This window comes from Canis lupus, chromosome 7, assembly GCF_011100685.1.
Source record: "Canis lupus familiaris isolate Mischka breed German Shepherd chromosome 7, alternate assembly UU_Cfam_GSD_1.0, whole genome shotgun sequence".
NCBI classification, from domain to species: Eukaryota; Metazoa; Chordata; class Mammalia; order Carnivora; family Canidae; genus Canis; species Canis lupus.
This window is the reverse complement of record NC_049228.1, coordinates 65,322,940-65,343,143: the sequence shown is the minus strand read 5'-3', so window position 1 is coordinate 65,343,143 and position 20,204 is coordinate 65,322,940. Positions and strand designations below refer to the sequence as shown.

General features: G+C 34.2%; 1 protein-coding gene across 4 annotated transcripts in view; it reads left to right on the top strand.

Moving 5' to 3' along the window:
• RBBP8 (RB binding protein 8, endonuclease) overlaps window positions 1-20,204 on the top strand; it is a 101,136-nt gene that overhangs the window by 28,565 nt on the left and 52,367 nt on the right. For all 4 annotated transcript variants that reach the window (XM_038543668.1, XM_038543670.1, XM_038543669.1 and 1 more), the window contains 2 exons: window positions 9,620-9,662; window positions 16,674-16,769. In XM_038543668.1, coding sequence (XP_038399596.1) covers window positions 9,620-9,662; window positions 16,674-16,769 — 139 coding nt within the window. The remainder of the gene's footprint in view (window positions 1-9,619; window positions 9,663-16,673; window positions 16,770-20,204) is intronic.

The window sequence follows — 20,204 nt, the reverse complement described above, 5'->3', positions numbered from 1 at the left end:
AAATAAAATCTTTAAAAATAAAATAGAAGTCCAGGTATCAATTTTCTTATTATTGTTTTATGTATTGATTTATTTTAGCTTAAACTTTTTCCTAAAAATATTGAAACACAAAGTAAAAAAAGTTATACCCCAACACAAACTGGCAACCACTTTTATAATTATTTTTTTTTTCTTAAGATTTTATTTACTTATTTCAGAGAGAGAGCATGAGTAGGGGCAGAGGAAGAAGGACAATCAGACTTCTTGCTGAGCAGGGAGCCCGACATCGGGTTCAATCCCAGGACCCTACATTTATGACCTGAGCCGAAGACAGACTCTTAACCAACTGGGCCACCCAGGCTCCCTTTTATAATCCTTTGTGTTTGAGTTCTTCTATGTTCTTTTCTAATTTAAAGTTTAAAATGGGGATACTTGGGTGGCTCAGCGGTTGAGCATCTGCCTTTGGCCCAGGGCATGATCCCAGGATGCTGGATCATCCCACATTGGGGCTCGTTATGGGGAGCCTGCTTCTCCATCTGCCTATGTCTCTGCCTCTGTGTCTCTCATGAATAATAAATCTTTAAAAATTTTTTTTAAATAAAGTTTAAAATATTTTGTTCTGTTTTGTTTAGGAAATACTATATATAAAAGTAAAGAAAACTGTATAATAATCTCTTATATACTTAATCACTCAGCTTGAACTATCATCAGTAAATGGCCAGTCTTATTTTACTTGTATTCCATGTACTTCTCAATCCCTCTTTCAGTCAGTCATTTTGGCGTCTCTGACATAATTAATTTATAAATACTTTAGTATGTATTTCCAGTAGGCTTCTTTTTTTAAAGATTTTATTTATTTATTCATGAGAGAGAGAGGCAGAAACAGTCAGAGGGAGAAGCAGGTCCCATGGAGGGAGCCCGATGTGGGACTCGATCCCGGAACCGCAGGATCACACCCTGAGCCAAAGGCAAATGCCCAACTGCTGAGGCACCTAGGCATCCCTCCCGTAGGCTTTTTTTTACCAAATAAATCTGTTATCACACTAACAAAACAATTTATTAACATCTAATATCTAATAGATGAAAGAGTTCAAATTTCTACAATTATCTAAGGTGTCTTTATAGTTGGTTGTTCAAGTCTGAATCTAAAAGACCTCTTCATGTTATATTTGATTACTGTATATGTTATTTTTGTATTTCTCTTATGAGATTAAGCATCTGCTTATGTTTAAGGGTAATTTATATTTTTTATGAATTTTTATGAACTTATAACAATTTTACAAATTTATAACAATTTTTATGAATTGTTATATACCTTATTGCTCACTTTTTAGGATTGTTGGCCTTTCTCGTCTCAATTTCTTGGAGCTGTTTAGTTGACTGAGGCAGATAATTGACTTCAAATATTTTAAAAAATGGAAATTCAAAATTGTACTGATAAAGATCTAATTTTAAAGTGAACTATGCTCATGGTCATATGTCCAAGGATAAATATGAATATTTTAAATTAATTCGCTCTTCTTTTGACTATACGGTTTTCTCCCAGAAAATCTAGTGTAAAACATTGAGGAACAATTCTGAGTTTTAATACTGACTTCCTATTCATTCAGGGAGTAGTAATTGGATTATATGCTAGGAATGATAGGAGTTGCTGAGGATACAGCAGTGAAGAAGACATAGTGGGTTTTGGGGCTTTGTATTCTTTTTTTTTTTTTTTTAAAGATAGACATAGAGAGAGAGGGGGGCAGAGACGCTGGCAGAGGGAGAAGCAGGCTCCATGCAGAGAGCCCGATGCGGAACTCGATCCCAGGTCTCCAGGACCACGCCCTGGGCCAAAGGCAGGCGCCAAACTGCTGCGCCACCCAGGGATCCCTTCTTTTTCTTTTAAGGAAAATGTTTATACAATGTAATTGCATAATGAAATGATAGCAAAAATAAGTCACATACAAGAGAGTCTTTGTAATCCTAATAGCATCAATATAATCCACTATATGCACTACTTTTAAAACTGGGGAGGAATAAACAGTCTTCCAATTTCTGTTAAAGAGCTGCAATATCTTCTTTTTGGTTTCCCATACTGTATCACATAGGTTTACCAATAAGAACAGCTTTAAGTTTATTATGGGAGTGTTACTGCTGCATATTATAAAAGTTATTACTCTTTGAGACCTGGAAGTGAAGCAAATACAATACTTTGAAGTAATTTAAATAGGACCAGATGTACTTGAGTTAGTTACTAATAAGCATTTGATAGAGAATTAGCATTCTGCTGTCTTCAGGCATAAAGTTAAGTTCTTTATCCTTCAAATAATTACTTTCTGTTGTTTTATAACTGGTTTGAAGAAGATCATAAGTTTTTATTAGGCAGAGTAACTATCTTACTCATCTTTACATCTCTGTAGGTAAGAGTGCTTGGCACAGAGTAAAAAAAAATAATAAATGATATATGAATGAATTACATAGTTTATAGCTTGGTCAATGGAATATTTTCGTGAACATCAGTATTTTAAATCCCATAACATGAAAATATCAGCATTTTATATTTATTTTAAATGCTGAAATACTTTACTACCCATCAAGCTCCATCAAGCTCCAGGCAGGGAGCCTGATGCAGGACTGGATCCTGGGACCCCAGGATCACGCCCCGGGCCAAAGGCAGGCACTCAACTGCTGAGCCATCCAGGCATCCCTCATTCCTAGTTTTTTGTTTGTTTGTTTGTTTTAAAGATTTTATTTATTTATTTACTTATTCATGAGAGACAGAGTCAGAGACACAGGCAGAAGGAGAAGCAGGCTCCATGCAGGGAGTCTGACATGGGACTCTATCCTGGGTCTGCAAGATCACGCCCTGAGCTGAAGGCGGCACTAAACTGCTGAGCCACCTGGGCTGCCCCTCATTCCTAGTTTGTTTTCTTTCTTTCTTTCTTTCTTTCTTTCTTTCTTTCTTTCTTTCTTTCTTTCTTTCTTTCTTTCTTTCTTTATTTATTTATTTATTTATTTATTTATTTATTTTCATTCCTAGTTTTAAAAGAAATTTGTGTCGCTTGTATTGTTGTGATCAATGTATATAGTGTTTTATATCTGGCTTATTTTTGTTATTATTTCATTTAAACTCTGCTTGCTTTTCCATGTTGTGCATAATCATTTTAGAATTTTTATATATGCCCATTTAAAATTGAGCCACTGGGATGCCTGGGTGGCTCAGCAGTTGAGCTTCTGTGTGATCCCAGAGTTCCAGGATTGATGTGGACATCGGGTTCCAAATGGGGAGCCTGCTTCTCCCTCTGCCTATGTCTCTGCCTCTCTGTGTCTCTCAGGAATAAATAAAATATTTTTTAAAAAATTAAAGAAATAAATAAAAATAAAATTGGGCCAGTTTTATTTTTAGGATCTTATTTTAACAGGGATAAAATATTTGGCAGATTTCTTCTTCAGGTTCCTCAGTGTTTCAGGGTCTTCAGAAGATAACTATTTTATGATGAGGAAGAGTCAGGAAAATAAATAATACACTTTTTATAAGAAACAACATGCCATATTCATCAGATTATAAAACATATAAAACTCACAAATATTATATGGCAATAATTATTTTCAATTGTGTGCTCATAGCTATGCCCCAATACTCATCACATTCCCAAGAGAGAGAGTTTGTATACACTGAAAATATTGAGAGGAATATAACAATTTTTAGTATGTTTAGCTAATATCTGTGTCTTATGAATGGTAGGTATTAGATATATGTGTGAATTGATGAGAAGGTAATTTCTGATATCTTAGAATACTAGATTAATCAGGGTACTTTTTCCAATTTCAGAATCATTTTGGATTCTTAAAGGTGTTGAATGAGTACTATTTTTAAAAAAGTAATGTTATTTTAGGGCAGCCCTGGTGGCTCAGCGGTTTAGTGCCGCCTTCAGCCCAGGGCCTGATCCTGGAGATCTGGGATCGAGTCCCTGCATGGAGCCTGCTGCTCCCTCTGCCTGTGTCTCTGCCTTTCTCTCTCTCTGTGTGTCTCTCATGAATAAATAAATCTTAAAAAAAAAAAAAAAAGGTAATGTTATTTTAAAACATTTGGGTTTAGGGACGCCTGGGTTGCTCAGTGGTTTGATGCCTGCCTTTGGCTCAGGTGGTGATCCCTGGATCTGGGATCAAGTCCCGCATCAGGCTCCCTGTGAGGAGCCTGCTTCTCCCTCTGCCTCTCTCTCTGTCTGTGTCTCTCATGAATAAATAAATACATCTTTAAAAAAAAAAAATTGGGGGTTTAGATGAGGCAAGTTTGCTGAAAGCAGACTTTTTTTTTCTTTTTGAAAGCAGACTTTTTAAAGCATAGTTCTTTGTCAATGTATTCCACATAGTTCCATATAAAATTAGATCTTCCAACTGTGTGATAAGATCAAAGACATGCCTGAAGGGTACTTAATTTTTTTTTAAAGTGGGGGATCCACTTGGAGAAACCAGTATAAGAGGCTATTTGAAAGACATCAAACATGGACTTGTCCAGACTTTGCAGGTTTTGAAGTATATATAGGAATCAAAATTGACTCATTATTTTTAAACCTTTGTGTCAATTTTAAAAAGAGAGAGAAAAGAAATGTTTTGAACAAGAGTACTTGAATATATAAGTTTTACTTAGATATCCAAGGAAGTCTACCCACCCATAGGCACTTACATGCATCTGAATACCCACACTGTATCTTAAGATGTTTTTTTCCCTCATTTGACCAAAACATGATAAAATGGTAACTAAAACATGCCATATACAAAACAGTTTGTACATTAATCACAAGAATGTATTAAGCTACATGCATTTCTTTTTAAAATGGGAAAGAATAAAGTCAACCTCTGTTGAAAAACTATGTAAAGGAGACCATTTTTGTTGGAAAATTCTGGAAACATTTGTGACTGAGTTTTTATATCTTGTATCCTTAGGATAATTGTATCCTTTCATGATTGTTCCCTTTAGTGTTTCGTGTTCCTTTTGTGGCAAATGCTGCTACTATCAGGGTCAAAAACAAGTTGTTACAGATAAATGTTACTGATAATTTGTTAGAGCATGTTTTATGTTTAATATAATTTAATAGAAATTTCAGAATTTGTTAAATTTTAAAGGTTTGAATGAAGTATTTGGGTGCAATATTTTTTTTTTCTTTTTAAATCTTTCAGTATCAAGTTTATTACTTAAAAGCACAGGTAATAAAATAGAAGTTAGAATGTTTATTTTTCAGAGTGCTACCATTTTATTTTTCTTTATTTTTTTAAAGATTTTCATTTTTAATTAATCTCTACACCCATTGTGGTGTAGAGGCACCTTAGAATGGCACCATTTTAATAAATAGTCTCTTATCCGTGCCGGGTTCTACTGTCAGCATCTCATCTAATAATGTTTTAGTAAATCTGAACATCAGTTTCTTAGAAAACTAGGCAGGTTTTTCAGGACAAAATTGGAACCCCTTTTGAAGAAATAGGAAACACTAGGGGCGCCTAGCTGGCTCAGTCAGAACATGAAACTCTTGATCTCAGGGTTGTGAGTTTGAGCCCCATGTTGAGTGAGGATTACTTAAAAAGAAATAAATAGGAAACTGTAGAGGTTCTCATACAACAGGATAAATACTTTTTGATTCAGTTCTGGACTATTTCATTTATTTCCTCAGATGTTTCGTCAAAAATTCCTAAAAGATAACATTTATATTAAGACTATATAAATAAACAGTGAAAGGAATTGCATGCAATTTTGGTCCATGACATCAGTGTCCTACTCATTGTTAAGAATTCTATCAGCTCTCACATCTATTATTTTTCCATTTGTGTTAACATCTATAAGTTCAATTGAGTCTACAGAAAGTAACTTATCCATTTTGAGATAATTAAATCTTAAGACCAAACAAAACATAAAGTCAAGATTTTTTACTTTGGTATTGAAATAACTTATTAGGGCCTTTGCAGAAATACTAATAGTAATATTTTGGTAGAAATTAAATTGCTTGAGCTATATACACAAAACCACTATTTGCCAAGAAAAGTATTATTAGGCTTATTCAAAACCATAAGTAACTTGTTTTAAAGTGACAATACGAGGATGCCTGGGTGGCTCAGCTGTTGAGCATCTACTTTTGACTCAGAGCATGATCCAAGAGGCCCGGGATCAAGTCCCACACCAAGCTTCCTGCCTGGAGCCTGCTTCTCTCTCTGCCTGTGTCTCTGCCTCTCTGTGTCTCTCATGAATGAATAAATAAAATCTTTAAAAATAAATCAATAAAGTGACTCAATCAATATACGTACACCATATATGGATTGGATTGTTCTGGGTAGACAACTAAAATAAGTAAAAAAAATAACAGTGATTTTTATTTTGTTTATAATAAATTCTTGCCTCATTTCTAAATTCTTTTTTTTTTCTTTTTTTTTTTTATTTATTTATGATAGTCACACAGAGAGAGAGAGAGGCAGAGACATAGGCAGAGGGAGAAGCAGGCTCCATGCATCGGGAGCCTGACGTGGGATTCAATCCCTGGTCTCCAGGATCGCACCCTGGGCCAAAGGCAGGCGCCAAACCACTGCGCCACCCAGGGATCCCCTCATTTCTAAATTCTTATAAATTTGTGTCATTGTTATAACTATACATATGGGCCCTTAATTCTTTCATTTCTTCTAATATTCGTATGTTAGCCAGTGTAGGGTTAATTTGTAGTACAGTGCTTAGTCTTGTGAATGCTGTTTCCTCAATAGGTATCTCAGGTTGCCAGTGTTACAATCCCAAATACTTTGCCGAACAGACTACCTGTTCATACAGGAGCTGCATTGTTGTATAGCCTCATTCCTTCCGATGGGTGTGGAGCAGGATTAAAGCACACTTTATAGGGGTTCTAATTGTAGATGCCTAATTGACTTGATGAATAGCAAATGCTAAAATTTAAACACACACACATATACATACATACATAAACCTGTTTCAGGGCTGATCTGCGTGACAGAACAAATGCCTCACAGGTGTTGAATGCTTGTAAGATAAAAGAGTACTCTTTCCATATTTCCCAAGAATTTTCTTTTGATGTTTATATGGATTTTGTATCTCATTGTTTCTTTTCTTAAAATGGCCATGGCAAGAATCCACTTCATGTTTGGCTGCACTGAATTTTAGAAGTCAGCTAAAATTAAAAATAAGAAAATCTATCAATAAGTAAATTTTCACACACTTTGGGAAGAAAAAGACTGAAAAACTGCTGACTTCAGTTTTTGGCCTAATCAGGTCATAAGTTCTTAATTCTTCAAAATGATTTGATGATTTACTAAAGTAATTTCAGGTTCTCATGCATTTGTCGTTACCTGAATTTGTTTGACAAATGGAAAAGATTAAAAAATCGTACCAGTTTTAATCCTTGACATTAAAATATTTTCCTTTATTATTATTTTTTAAGATTTCATTTATTTGAGAGAGGGAGATTGAGAGAGCGATAGAACACCAGCTTAGGAAGAAACAGGCAGAGGGGAAGGGAGAGAGAGGCAGGCTCCCCCCACCCACACACACACTCCTGCAGCAGAGAGCACAATGTGGGGCTCGATCTCAGGACCCTGGGATCATGACCTGAGCTGAAGGGAGACACTTAAATGACTGAGCCACCCCGTCCCCCTATTATGTTTCATATTTTAATGGTCTTCCAACTCTTGGGGCTGATCTTTTTCCATAAATTTTTTTAGCTTTTTATTTTAGCTTGTCGTAGGTTCACATGAAGTTGTAAGAAATAATATCAAGAATTGTCCTGTGCTCTTTACCCAGGGAGGCATCTTTTATAACTGTAGTGTAATAGCACAACCAAGAGATGGACACTGATACAATTTACCAACCTTATTCAGATTCTTCTAATTTTATATGCATTCACTCATATATGTGTGCACCGTGTTTTCTATGCAGTTCAATCACATAGATCCTGTGACTACCACCAAAGATCTCTCACACTGCTTTTTAAAATTCCTGACCCCCTTTCTCCTATCCCTACCCCTCCAGTTTGTGGCTACACATAATCTGTTTTTTATAATTTTTTCCTTTCAAGAATGTTATATAAGTACAATCACATAGGATATATTCTTTGAAATTGGCTTTTTTTTTCAGTCTGCATAATTTCCTTGGAAACCATCCAAGTTGTTGCATGTATCAGTAGTTCATTGCTTTTTATTGCTGAATATTCCATTGTGCTATAAGTATGCACCAGTTTTTTTTCTTTTTAACAGTTGCCTTGGTGAAGGACATTTGGGTTGTTTCTAGTTTGGGGCTATTATGAATAAAGCTTCTGTGAACAGTTGATTATTTATAACTTTTTTTACTTTTCATAATATTCGTTTATTCAAGTTTTAAGCTTTAAAAATAAGTAAAATTGTAGTGTATCAATTGAACATTTCCTGGAGGTAAAACTTGTATCCACAATTGGGAAAATTGTAAAATACTATAAAGATTGATTTAGGAATCAGAAAAAGTAAACACAGAAACCTTTTCCTTCCTTTATGATAATCACATTGCAGAAAATAGAGGTCATAGAGAAAATAGAAAACCAAATTGTTTAGTGTTGCTAAACAGACTTTTTTTTTTACCTAATGCTTTTGATAACTGTATTATTCCATCAAGTGTTTATATCATATTTTACTTAAACATATCCCTATTTTAAGCATTTTATATTGCTTTAAATTTTTCAATATCCTTTGTGACTATAAGTTTTTCTGGTTTGGATTATATTCGTAGGTTAGAATCCAAGAAATGAGATCTTGATGAAAGAGTCCTATTACATATTGCTAAATTGCTTTCCAAAAGAATTGTATCAAATTTGTAGTATCTCCAGCAAAGTATAGGAGTATAGTTTCATAACACTTTTATCATATTAGGTATTATGATCATAATTTTGCTAAGTAATTGTTTTGGTTTGAATTTATAGTTAGTTGCTAGTAATGTTGGATAGCTTTTCATATTTGTTTAATGATTGTTTTTCTCCTTTTGTTAATTATTATTTCTGAAAATTAGAAATGTCACCCTATTTTGTTCATATCCTTCTTTGCAATTTCAGTGCTCTTCAGTCTACTTTCTTCACAATAACTACTTGAGTTCCATAGGCAGAGATCTTTTCTTGTGTTTCATGTCAGATTCCATTAAAATTAAAAATACATAGAACAGCTATCTTGAGTGTTCTTTGTTAAGTACTTTAGTGTAAGCAGTTTTGCTCCCTGTCCAGGACTTCCTGCCACAATCTATTTTAATCCCAGAAGACTTGAGCCTACATAAGCACGATTACTGTTAGCAAATACCTAGGCTATGTCAGAACATAGACCTTCGTTTATAGTGAACCTCTAATTATATGCTTGCCCCTGCTATTATAAAGGAAGTAACTCACTTTAGGTGGAGAAAATTTCATTCTACTTAGCTGTCACATAGTAGACTAAAAGCAGTAATGTTGCAGATATACTTTTGTGACCTCAGGGTACAAGTAAGGGAAATACACTCTCCAAACTAATGGGACCTGGCTCATTATTCAGAGCCCAGAGTTGAGTGACTTAATAGTGTAGCATTAAACTCATAAAGAAACTCAGATCAACTGCTTTGGAGATGATGAATGTATAAATAAAATACTGTGGGGTTTTTTTTTTTTTTCTTTTTCAGGTTTACAAGTAAAAGTAACCAAACTGAAAAAGGAACGAATTTTGTAAGTATCAGTATATAACACTGATTTCTTATTTTTAAAGCAATTGACACTGATGTTCTATTTGACCTCAGTGTCTTATTTATAAGAAATTAGCTTTACAGCATGGACCTTGGATAGTTGACAATGAATTTTTCAAAATTCTAAGGTAAAAAGAATAACTTAATTTTGAGTATATCTTAGTTAATATTTGCATGTATTTATATTTTAATATAATTTTTATATGTTCACACATATAAGTTTGTATGTATATATAATTTTTTTCCATGAAGTACTAAGATGAGAGCTGTTCTAGACATTCATTTTTGATCTATTAATGACATTCTTTTCTCAGCTGTGATTAACACCTGGACTGCAAGAAGGGAGCAGAATAATTCTGGGATTTCTGAACTGATAAAAGAAATGGGAACAAATGAGACCCCTTTATTAACCAGTGTGAAGTTACCAGAGAGTCCCTTAAATTGTTTTGTTGGTTATTAAGCCTAGAATCAGATCTGATTTTCTAAGTCAGAAGCAGATCTTATTCATGGTTCTTTACATCTTCCACATTCTGGGAATCTGAAACATATGGAGTCATAGAATATTATTGCTCATAACAAAATTAATATCATCGTGACTAATATTGCATTTGCTTTATGGTGTATAAATACCATTGGGCCTCCGTTATTTCATATTCCTAAAGCTTCTAAGGCTCTAACCAAAATCTGAAGTTAACAACCACCCATCAAAACACACCCAGTTGTTTTTCTCCATTATAATCTGAAAATGAAAATTGGAAAGTTTCTTTCATACCTAGAAAATCATGTTTGGGAGATGACTGAAATTCAGAAATATAAAATTATAAATTTCATCTCTATCAAACTGAAAGTTAACTAGAAATATGGTATGTCAATCTCACACACCTCCTGATTTGATGCACTAAGAAGAGCACATTACTCCAGCCCATGTTTTGTCATGCGGAGACACAGAAAACCCAAGTCGAAGGACAAATTAACTGGCCAGTACTTTTCAAAGATGTCAGGACTGTGAAAGACAAAGAAAGTTGGACAAACTGCCCCAGATTGAAGGAGACATGACATGAAATGCAGTGTAGGGTCCTTGATTAGATCCTGGACCAGAAAAATGACATTAGAGAGACAATTGGCAAAATTTGAATAAGGTCTATAGATGTATAGATTAGTTCATAGTATTGTATCAGTGTTCATTTCTTGATGTTCATAATTGTATCATGGTTACACAAAATGTTAACATTTTGAGAGGTTGAGTGATAGATATACAGGTACTCTGTTCTATGTTTGCAACTTACTTATAATCTGAAATGATTTTAAAATGGAACATTTAAAAAAATTTAAAAATTAATATTCATCCCCTGAATCTGGAGAGATCATCTTCTCTTTAAGCAGCTGTTGCATATTTAAGAAATTCAGCATTCTTTTAGCAAGGAATGAGAAAGAAATAGCTATTGGACAGGCAACCAAAAATGTCACTATAGTTAGACTAGCCCTATTCCTACAGTTTAGAGAGTAGTTGCCAGTGCAACTTTTGAGGCATGATTTCCTTTTATGGCACAAATTACCTTCTGTTTCTGTGGGCAATAGGGATATTAAAAACTCCAGCTCTTTAGTGTACTTTAGTTAGTATTGATGGTATCACCTTATGTTTATGTATGTCAGAATTATCTGAAGAGTTGCAGAAGAAAACTCTAAATGTAAATTCTTCCAATAATAGTTATTCTAAAAATAAATATTTTGAAATTGTGTCAAAAGAGAAAAACAGGATCATTTTCTTGCTTAAGTAAAATTTCTCTTTTTAATCCACTTGAAATAAAAAAGGGGAAACATCTTTGTTTTACTTAGAAATAAATACACTTCTTTTCAATGGTGAAAATATTTTGAGTCATTTGAGATTTAAAATTATAAAATGTATTTATTGTGTTGTTGCCATCCTCATTTTTATTTATAGCCCAGCTAGTTTTGGTTGCTACAAACATTGTTAATCAGAAAATAAGTACCATACCAAACTTGTTCCCTCTGGCCTTTTTTCTTTTTCTTTTTCTTCTTTTTTTTTTTTTAGAGAGCATGTGCAGCACATGAACAGGGGTTGGGGGTGGTGTGCAGAGGGAGAGAGTGAGGGAGAGAATCTTAAACAGGCTCCACCTCAGGGTGGAGTCCAACTCAGAGCTCAGTCTCACCACCCTGAGATCTTGACCTGAGCCAGACTCCAGTCAGCCCCTTAACTGAATGGGCCACCCAGGCGCTCAACTTCTGGCCTTTTCTAATATCAAAAGTGTAATGTTTCTGAGTTGATTAGTAGTTAGAAAATGAGTACTTTATATTGTACCTTGGTTTCATGTTAATCTTGTTAATGCTGGATTAACAACCATTGATTAGAATGACATCTTTTTTTTTTCCCTTAAGATTTTATTTATTTATTCATGAGAGATACAGAAAGAGAGGCAGAGACACAGGCAGAGGGAGGAGAAGCAGGCTCCATGCAAGGAGCCCGATGTGGGACTCGGTCCTGGAAATCTGGGATCAGGCCGTGAGCCAGAGGCAAACACTGAGCCGCTGAGCTACCCAGGTATCCCAGAATGACATCTTTTAATCAAAATGTTGGTCACTTTTAAGAAGCAGTACTGAAACACAGAAATTACTGTGTTTGTGATTTGATTACACATTTTAAGTTGCATTCACAACATGTTTTTAAAGGAATTTAGTTTTATTAAAATGGATTCTTCGTGTAGACCTAGTAATTTTCTAAAATACTACTTTTTTTTTAAAGATTTTATTTATTAATTCATGAGAGACACGTAGAGAGAGGCAGAGACATAGGCAGAGGGAAAAGCAGGCTCTGTGCAGGAAGCCTGATGCAGAACTCAATCCCAGGACCCTGGGATCATGACCTGAGCCAAAGGCAGAGGCTCAACCACTGAGCCACTCAGGTGCCCCAAAATATATTACTATTTTAAATCCTAGATTTATAACTACAAGGTAGACCTTGAATCAGAATCATTTCCCTGCAGTTGAATGGTAACACATAATTAGAAGCCATCTAGATTTGCTTATCACAAATGTACATTTTTATTACAGACTTTTTACACAAACGTATTTCTCCGTATCTATAATCAATCAGCCACATGAAAAACTTCTTAAATTTGTAAATGATTGCTGAATTTTACTTTCTCAAAAATAATCTATCACAACAACTTTGAATTTTAAAGAGTGGAAACAAAGCTGGTTTTTCAATAGCTGATAATAATGCCTTCATTTGTAAGTTTACAGAGTCATTTGATCATCTTAGCAACCTTCTAATATATATTGTAACTGCTTTGTACCTGTGTACCTCAGGTAGCTTGGGGTGTACATTTTGGAAGCACAGGTAAGTTACTGAATTCCCTGAGTAATCAGAGAATTCATGAGGTGCTCTATTTTGTAGTAAGTTAAATCTTTGCATTGTGAGATCAGGAACTTGAGCTTGACTATATTACCATAATCCCCCTATATCGGTATATTTTACAGTATACAGTGAGGGTGTAAGAATAATCAAGATGTCTTATCTCCATATTGTTAGAATAGCTATATTTGTAAGATAGGGATTCCCCGGGATGCCTGGGTGGCTCAGCAGTTAAGCATCTGCCTTTGTCTCAGGGCGTGTGATACCACGAGATTGAGTCCCCTTTCGGGTTCCCTGCATGGAACCCACTTCTCCCTCTGCCTATGTCTCTCATGAATGAGTAAATAAATAAATCTTTAAAAAAGAAAAAAGGGATTCCCTATCCTTCGATATTCCCACCTGGAAAAAAGCAATTAGAAGAGGAATTAATTATACCATATTTTATTCATCACTTGGTTGTTTCAGATATGTGCTTTGATGATAGTTCTTGCACATAGTTCATGGTATTCTCTTACACAAATTCATTTATAAAACTAAACATGGGAAAATGTCAACAGCTGAATATTGTGAGATTGTTTTTGAAAAGTTATACTTAAGCCAGGTCCGCCTGATTGTTTTAATCTGCTTGTGAACATGGACTACATCTCTTTGCCAATGTATATCCATTACTTACCAACTGATTAACTGTCTTAATAATCAATTCATGAATCTGATCATCCTATTTATTTGCCATTCTTTTTTTTTTAAGATTTTATTTAATTATTTGAAAGAGAACATGGGATAGAGAGGGAAACATGAGCAAAGGGAGGAAGCAGAGGGAGAAGCAGATTCCCCGCTGAGCAGGGAGCCCAATGTGGGGCTCGAACTATGACCTGAGCCAAAGGCAAATGCTTAACTGACTGGGCCACCTAGGTGCCCCTGCTTTTCTTTAAAGAAAAATAATAACTACTTTAATTTTCACTGAGGAAATATAAAAATTAACATTTACCATATTCAGTTATCTAGCTTTATAGTAAAGATAATTCCCCTTTTAGCTGCCAAGAAATTTAGAAATTCTAAACCAACAAATAAACTAACCACCAACAAATAAATCCCTTTAAATTATTTTTTTAATTTTTAAATTACAAAGAAAAAAAATCCTGCAGTTGTACAGGACTGTTTTCATACTTTTAATTTCTTAATTAATAAAATTTAATTAAAATATATAAAATTTATTTATATATTATTTATATATATTATATATTTTATTAATTAAAATTAATTAATTAAAGTTTTTTCCACATTTACATGCCAGTTATTATTTACATGCTATTTATTTAAAATATTCATTTACCTCAGAAAAACAGAAGGTTGCCTACTAGGAAAATGATACTAAGTCTCTAGTAAGAGTGTTGCTTGTGGGATAGATACATTGAGCTTACCTTATATAGGTGAAGTTGGTTAGTTAGTCACTAACTTCCTTTGGATGAGTTCTAAGGTAAACCTATCTTACAATATATTTCACTTGTAATTACCTGGATGGCTCAGCAGTTGAGGGTCTGCCTTTGGCTGGGGTCTTGATCCCAGAATCCAGGATCAAGTCCCACATCAGACTCCTTGTGAGGAGCCTGTTTCTTCCTCTGCCTTTCTCTGCCCTCTCTCTCTTTCTCTCTCTCTCTCTCTCGCTGTCTCTCATGAATAAATAAATAAATTCTTAAAAAAAAAACAAAAACAAACGGGGATCCCTGGGTGGCTCAGTGGTTTGGCACCTGCCTTGGGCCCAGGGCGTTATCCTGGAATTCCAGTATCGGGTCCCACATTGGGCTCCCTGCGTGTAGCCTGCTTCTCCCTCTGCCTGTGTGTCTCTGCCTCTCTCTCTCTCTCTGTGTCTCTCATGAATAAATAAATAAAATCTTTAAAAGAAAACAATATTTTTCACTCAATTTTTTTGAAATTGCATGACTGTTTTTTGTACCATTTAGAATTCATCAATTTGCTTTCTTAAAGAATTTGTTAAAATATCCTTATAATTAGTAGAAACCTGTTGTTTACCACTGAGTTGACATGAATATTTAATTAAGTAATTGAGGTTAGATTTAATTTGAACTTTGGCCATCAGTCAGTCTGGTTTTAAAACAAATTCTATTATGTTCTGAATCATTCTAAATAGAAACAATGTATAGATGTAGGAAAATCAGATATTACATTACTATTACAAGTTTTCTCTTTTCATAATTTAAGAAAAAAGTTTTGCTATGAACTTTTCATTCCTTGAGAGAGAGTGTGTCTAAGTCTTTAATATATGAATCTGGAATGTAATATTTGATATATTTTTATGATTTAAATTAAATAAATTCAAATTATTTTTAGCAGCTAACAATCTGTTAACTTAGAAAATGTGTTCAGTTGTTCCCCCTAATTCAGACAAGTTTTAAATTTGGTTATATTTGTTAAATACTTGCAAAGTAGGATCAGCGAGAGCTTGATGTACTGCATCTGAATTAAATACATTTTCTAGAAGTATTGGAAAATATGGCGGGGTTTTTTGATAATTTTTTTTGATAATTTTTTTTAATTAAGTGAGAAACTGCCAAATTAATGAGTTTCAGCTATCACCATATTATTCCCCAGGTTTTGGATATCTACATATGCTACCAAAACCATATGCAGTAGGCGGTTATTCTTAGATGTATTGATTTTTCATTTCTCATTCAATGTCAGCTGTTCAACCAGCATGATGAGGTATCCTCTGTATTGGGTATCTGGCATTTTACTTAGTTTGACTCTGTTTTGCTACCAGTGATATTACAGTCTAACCATTTTGACATAATCATTCTGACATCTACTTTTTGTAAGTGGACTGGTTTGTCATCATTTGATATTTTAGACCCTTGGGAGAACTGAGGAAGATATTTCAATCACAGTATTATCTTTTTCAGCTTCAAGACCATACAGAAAATCCCAGTCAAATACCTAATTGGTTTTCTTAGAATTAAATGATATGTATACTTTATATAATAATGTGATTTTTAAAAATATGGAGGAATAGAATAAGACACTAACTTGGAAAGAAATTAGGTAATCTAGGAGAAAATTTTAGATGTCTTTGTTTTTTCTTGACTATAAAATCACAATGTTAAACACTTAAATAGAACTTAATATGTGCTTGTACTATTCTGCATGCTATACACAAATTAGTGTTTAGTCCTTGCAAATGAACTCTCCCATAACTGGAATAGAGATGAGTGGAGATATCTGTTACTTACATTAACAACTGTAGACAAGGTAATAAAAAACCGTAAGTGTACATTTTAATAGCATTTTTGACAACATTGAGTCATCAAAATCCACTGATGGCATCAGAATCCACTTGTTCCTCTGTTCCAACATTGTATAATGAATGGCTGGTAATAGGACAATACTTTTATGGTACATAAAAATACTATGTAGCAAATTCTAGTATAATTTGAACTATAATTAACAAGATATTTAAACTTTACCTTTCAAGTTACTTATTTTGATACAAGAAATACATGTTATGTAAATGTGAGACCATACTTTGGAGTTCTTATAGTAGAATTAATCCTGTTATGATAATTATCCTATTAGGATTTTTTTAAAAACTTATTTCTTGACTTTTAGAGATGCGCAGAGACTAGAGGAATTCTTCACCAAAAATCAACAACTGAGGGAGCAACAGAAAGTCCTCCATGAAACTATTAAAGTTTTAGAAGATCGGTGAGTCTAGTTCTTGGGTATTCTTGTGTAAGAGGTTATTTCCCTCCTTAATAGAACATTGCTTTTAATTTATAAATAGTTCTGGGACTAAAAGTACCCTTTTCCCAACCTTTATATAAATGCCCTTTATCCAGTGTCAACATTGAGTAAATACTTTATGAAATCAAGGATCTACTCTTGCAAGTTCGTTTTTTTTTAATTAATTACAGCAATCTCAACAATTTACCCTTTAAATAATATTTCCTTATCTGGTATTTGATACAGGACAAGCGTAAGAGTAGCACTAATTAATTAGAATTAATGTTCTAATTCATTTGATCCTTTAATTCCATGTTTACCTCTAAGTAGGTGGCAACTGCTTCACAATTCTATTTGTCTTTGTATTCTGCCCTTTTTTCCCTGCATATTTCTCTACTTGCGGAGAGTCTAGGGATTCTTCTTTCTGAGTATTTCCAAAATGATGCCTATCACTTACTCTGCTTCCACATACATCCTTCTTTGTTTCTCACTCCTATGAGATTAACACCCTAGGTTTAGAAGAGACTTCCAGAATTTGCTGTATTTTCCTGTCTGAACTATAAGTGCTATTTAAAACTTTGAACTACCTATAACAAATAATGTTTCCTGTGTTTATAATTAATAATTTTCTTTTGTTACTATTTTGTATATGTTACAGAAGGGCTGGTGGGTTTGAGTTTGCCACTGTTCCTTTAGTGGTGGGGTAACCTACTACTATGCACCTATGCAAATTGCAGTTGTATGCTTGTCTTCTACAACTCCTGTCCCAGATGATGCACATTTACTAAAATAAGCAGCCTATTGTGGAATAAAGCTCCATATGCTTTGGAATCATAGGTGTGAATTTGAAATCAGGTTTATACTGTGCCCTTAATTCAGATTCATAAATATTTGAGTCCTTACTACAATCTAGGTGTTGTTATACATGCTAGGGATAATACTATCCCTAGTATGTCATGAAGCTGATATTTAATTTTCAAAGGTTTGGAGCAAGTCATACAAATAAGATGATTTCAGATTGTAAGGACTATGAAGAAATACAATTATATGATGTAATGAAGTGACCACAGACATTGGGAAGTGAAGGGATAGGTGTCAGGGATAGCCTTTTTGAGGAGGTGCCATTTGAACTAAGATCTGAATGATACAGATAAGAGCTAGTCACCTGGAGAACAGACAAATGCAAAACAACTAGGTAGAAATGAGTTTTGAAATATTTGAAGAATAGGAAGTCGTCTGTGGTTCTAACTTAATGAGTAGGAGAATGATAGGAGCTAGGATTGGAAAGGTGGGAGTAACCAGATTATGTAGAATCATAGTCAAAAAGCTTGGATTTTAATTGCAACAGGAAGCACTTGGAGGGTTTAAGCAGGGAAATTACGAAGGAATATGAGCAGGTATTGACAGCATCTGTTATATCCATGTGGAGATGTCAAGTAGATAGGTATGTTGAGTCTGAAACTAACTAGAGAGATTAGGGCTAGAGAAAAGAATTTGAAAGTCATCTGTATATAAACGGCATTTGAAACCTAGAGACTGGGTAAGAGATCTAAGGACATGTTAGAGTATTGGAAGAAAATTAGAAGTGTTAGGGCTGAATCCTTCGACATACTAATTAAGGTTTAATGAAGAATAAGGATTCAGCCAGCCAAAAAAAATTGAGAAAGAAAAATTATCAGAGTAGAAGAAAAGTCAAGAACATATGACATGACATTAACCATAAATGTCATGGGCTATTTTGAAGATAAAATGAGATTAATACAAGTAAAAGTATATAATAACAATTTTTTAAAACTTATAGTGTCCTTCCTAATTGGTGACTATGATTCCAGCCATTTGTACTCCAGTCTGTAGAGTAGCCAGACCCAGTCTCTCTCCTGCTGAGGTATCAGGAAACTAGAAAGTCATTTGCCCCCTTCTTCTCCCCAGTTCAGGATCAAAAGGGAAACCATCAGCTAGGTACTCTTAGTGTGGTGAGGGATTTCCTTGTTTTCTCTGGATATGTATTGGAGCATTTAGGAGGAATGGTGGAGAGCATATCTTTCTTAGGCTTTAACTCTGGCAATCAGGGCAGTCCCGGTGGCACAGCAGTTTAGCTCCACCTTCAGCCCAGGGCGTAATTCTGGAGACTCAGGATCGAAGCCCACGTCAGTTCAGGCTCCCTGCATGAGCCTGCTTCTCCCTCTCCCTGTGTCTCTGCCCCTCTTTCTCTCTCTGTGTCTCTCATGAGTATAAATAAATAAAAATCTTAAAAAAAAAAAAAAAAAAAAAAAAAAACCTCTGGCAATTGATATCTATTGAAGGCTCACTTTGTACCCAGACATCTAGCACTTAATCTTCACATTAAAGCTATAAGGCAGATGATAAAACCATTTTACATGTGAGGAAACTTAGCTAGCAAAGATTGAAGAAACTGTCCCTAAATCACAGTTAATGGATAATGAGGTAAAATTTGACCTTACAAACCCCCTATTTTCTGTGTTCCTGAAGCCTTGCTTGTATATTGTTTTAATTTTGTAAATGTGATATAAATGAATTATACTTTAACTGATCATTTCAAAGTATTTGTATTTGACCTAAAGTTACCAAAACAGATACTCTGAAATATTAACTCCCCAGCATTGTCCATTTTCTAGTCTGGTTTTTTGGGGGAAGTTTTGTTTTTTATTTCTCCTTTAAATTGCTAACTATATTCTACTTTTAAATGTCTAAGTAGATAATTTGGTAAAATTCTGCCTTATTTAAAATTTCATTGTAGTTTTATGTTACATAAGAATGATAAATAGAGCAAGCTTTAAGAATCTATACAAATGAATGTTTTGCCAAGACCTTTATTTTTTATTTTATTTTATTTTATTTTATTAAGATTTTGTTTATTTATTCATGAGAGACACAGAGAGAGAGAGAGAGGCAGAGACACAGGGAGAAGCAAACTCCCCTTAGGGAGCCCGATGTGGGACCTGATCCCTGAACCCCGTGATACCACGCCCCAAGTGGAAAAGCAGAGTGCACCCCTGAGCCATCCAGGCATCCCTTGCCAAGACCTTTAAAAAGCAAAAGTGTTTTGTTAAAATTTCTAGACAGTAATTCTGAAACATGCTACTACTCTTTGTAGGATAAGACCATTTTTATTTTTATACTTACGTGAAAACATTGTGAGATGTTTAGATGAGAGGAATTACTTGGTAAAAGTAAATTAGATAATAAAAAGTTCTAATTTTCTGTGGCTGATTTATATTCTACTCCTATTTATGTAACAGACTTTCCTTAAAGGAAACAAAGTATTTCACTAAATCTAAGAAATAGTCATTGTGTGGAGAAGTAGACAGAATGCATTAAAAAAAAAAAATCTGAACAAAGTAGTTAAACCATGATTGTCTAATAGATTTTAGTATTTCTAAAAGCATTTTTGGCAAT